General features: G+C 50.0%; 1 protein-coding gene across 1 annotated transcript; it reads left to right on the top strand.

Moving 5' to 3' along the window:
• Positions 1–684: 684 nt before the first annotated feature.
• Positions 685–1,158, top strand: Pmar_PMAR003614 (hypothetical protein; the record flags this gene model as incomplete). Its single annotated transcript, XM_002784309.1, has 3 exons — positions 685–843; positions 894–984; positions 1,058–1,158. 3 exons carry the CDS (start codon positions 685–687, stop codon positions 1,156–1,158), a joined length of 351 nt encoding a protein of 116 aa, XP_002784355.1.
• Positions 1,159–1,391: the final 233 nt, after the last annotated feature.

The raw sequence follows: 1,391 nt of genomic DNA on the forward strand, positions 1-1,391 counted from the left end.
GTTGTAGTAGTGGTACACTTGGTGTTGGGATAATCCGCTTTAGAGAGGCTCGTCATCACCAGGCCCTCATGGTCCTGTAGCATCGATGTCGGAAGGAGGCCTGGATGATGGGGCACCAGCTGAAGCAGCATCCTGATGCTGATCTCAAGAAGGTTAGTTGGTGCGGTTTGGGCCTGGTGGTAGAGAAGGATGGAATCTTTTGTTGAGCGCCGAGATTGAGAGGCTTCATGTTCGTCGCGAATATATCACCAAACTCAAGGCGGCTAGTCTTGCTAACGTGGCCAAGGATGACCGCAGATGTGGAGACATCTTGTGCCCTGAGGGATCCGCGTTAGACGGTTGAAGGCGGGTCAGCAAGTGTTCATGGAGCAGGGACCGGAGCTAGGTGGCCACAGTCAGGATTTCCTACACCGTGTGGTGCCTTAGGGGAGTGCCATCATCGAGAGGGCCATGGCACAGTAGGTTAACAACAGATGAACTGTTTTGTTGTCTGTAGTAGCATTCAGATGCTGCAGAGGTAAGCTCGAACAGCACAGCAATTTGTCGGGTAGGAAGATCCGATAATTACGGCGAATGCTATTCGGCGTGTATTCCATGACCACCACCACCACCACCACGCTTCTATCCTCGCAGTTGCAGGGCCTGTGTTGTGTTGAAGAGTGGATGTATGGTTCAGTTGCCGTTATGTCTCATCACAGTCTTAACCCCTACGCCTCGGATGCTAAGGACAGTACAAGTAGTCCTAAGCATAACGAGCTTGATGCCTTCCGGATTGATGTATCCCACCAGGAGATGTCAATGATCATGTTGGAGTTGGAGAAGTTCTGCTCCACATGTCCTGAGGTATTTCGTGGCGCGTGACGGACAGCTGTGTGGTAGAGGATCGCGTGTAGGATACTTGGATTCCCCTTGATGATGGTATTCAGTGGTTGTGTAATAGCTTGGGTTATGAGGATAAGGATGAGTTCGAAGATGCTATCAAAGGTGAGCTGCTATACATCACAATTAGTGCCTCGCTGGTTGATGCCAATGCTGAAATCTCCTTTTCTTCACATAGGTAGCTTCAGGGACTTCCTGTCAAAGTTGCCTCAGTTTGAGATGGAGGAGCAGCAGGATGGCAAGTGGTACTTTAAGCCTATTGCATTGAAGGAGGAGTGAGCCACCAATAGGAAGGAAGATACTGAGCGAATAATGGATACTTCCAGTCAGGATAAGTCTACGTGGGGCCGACCTCAGAAGATGATACTACACATCATGGATCGAAAGCAGTTGTGGACCACCTTCTTGAAGAGCTCCTATGCTCACGTCGAGATACCTGAGATTGAGTTCGAAATCGGCGCTGATATGACCAGACAAGTTGACACTATCTACAACTTCATCGCTGCCGCCGC

Source organism: Perkinsus marinus (assembly GCF_000006405.1).
Source record: "Perkinsus marinus ATCC 50983 genomic scaffold scf_1104296935302, whole genome shotgun sequence".
Taxonomy (NCBI): Eukaryota; Perkinsozoa; order Perkinsida; family Perkinsidae; genus Perkinsus; species Perkinsus marinus.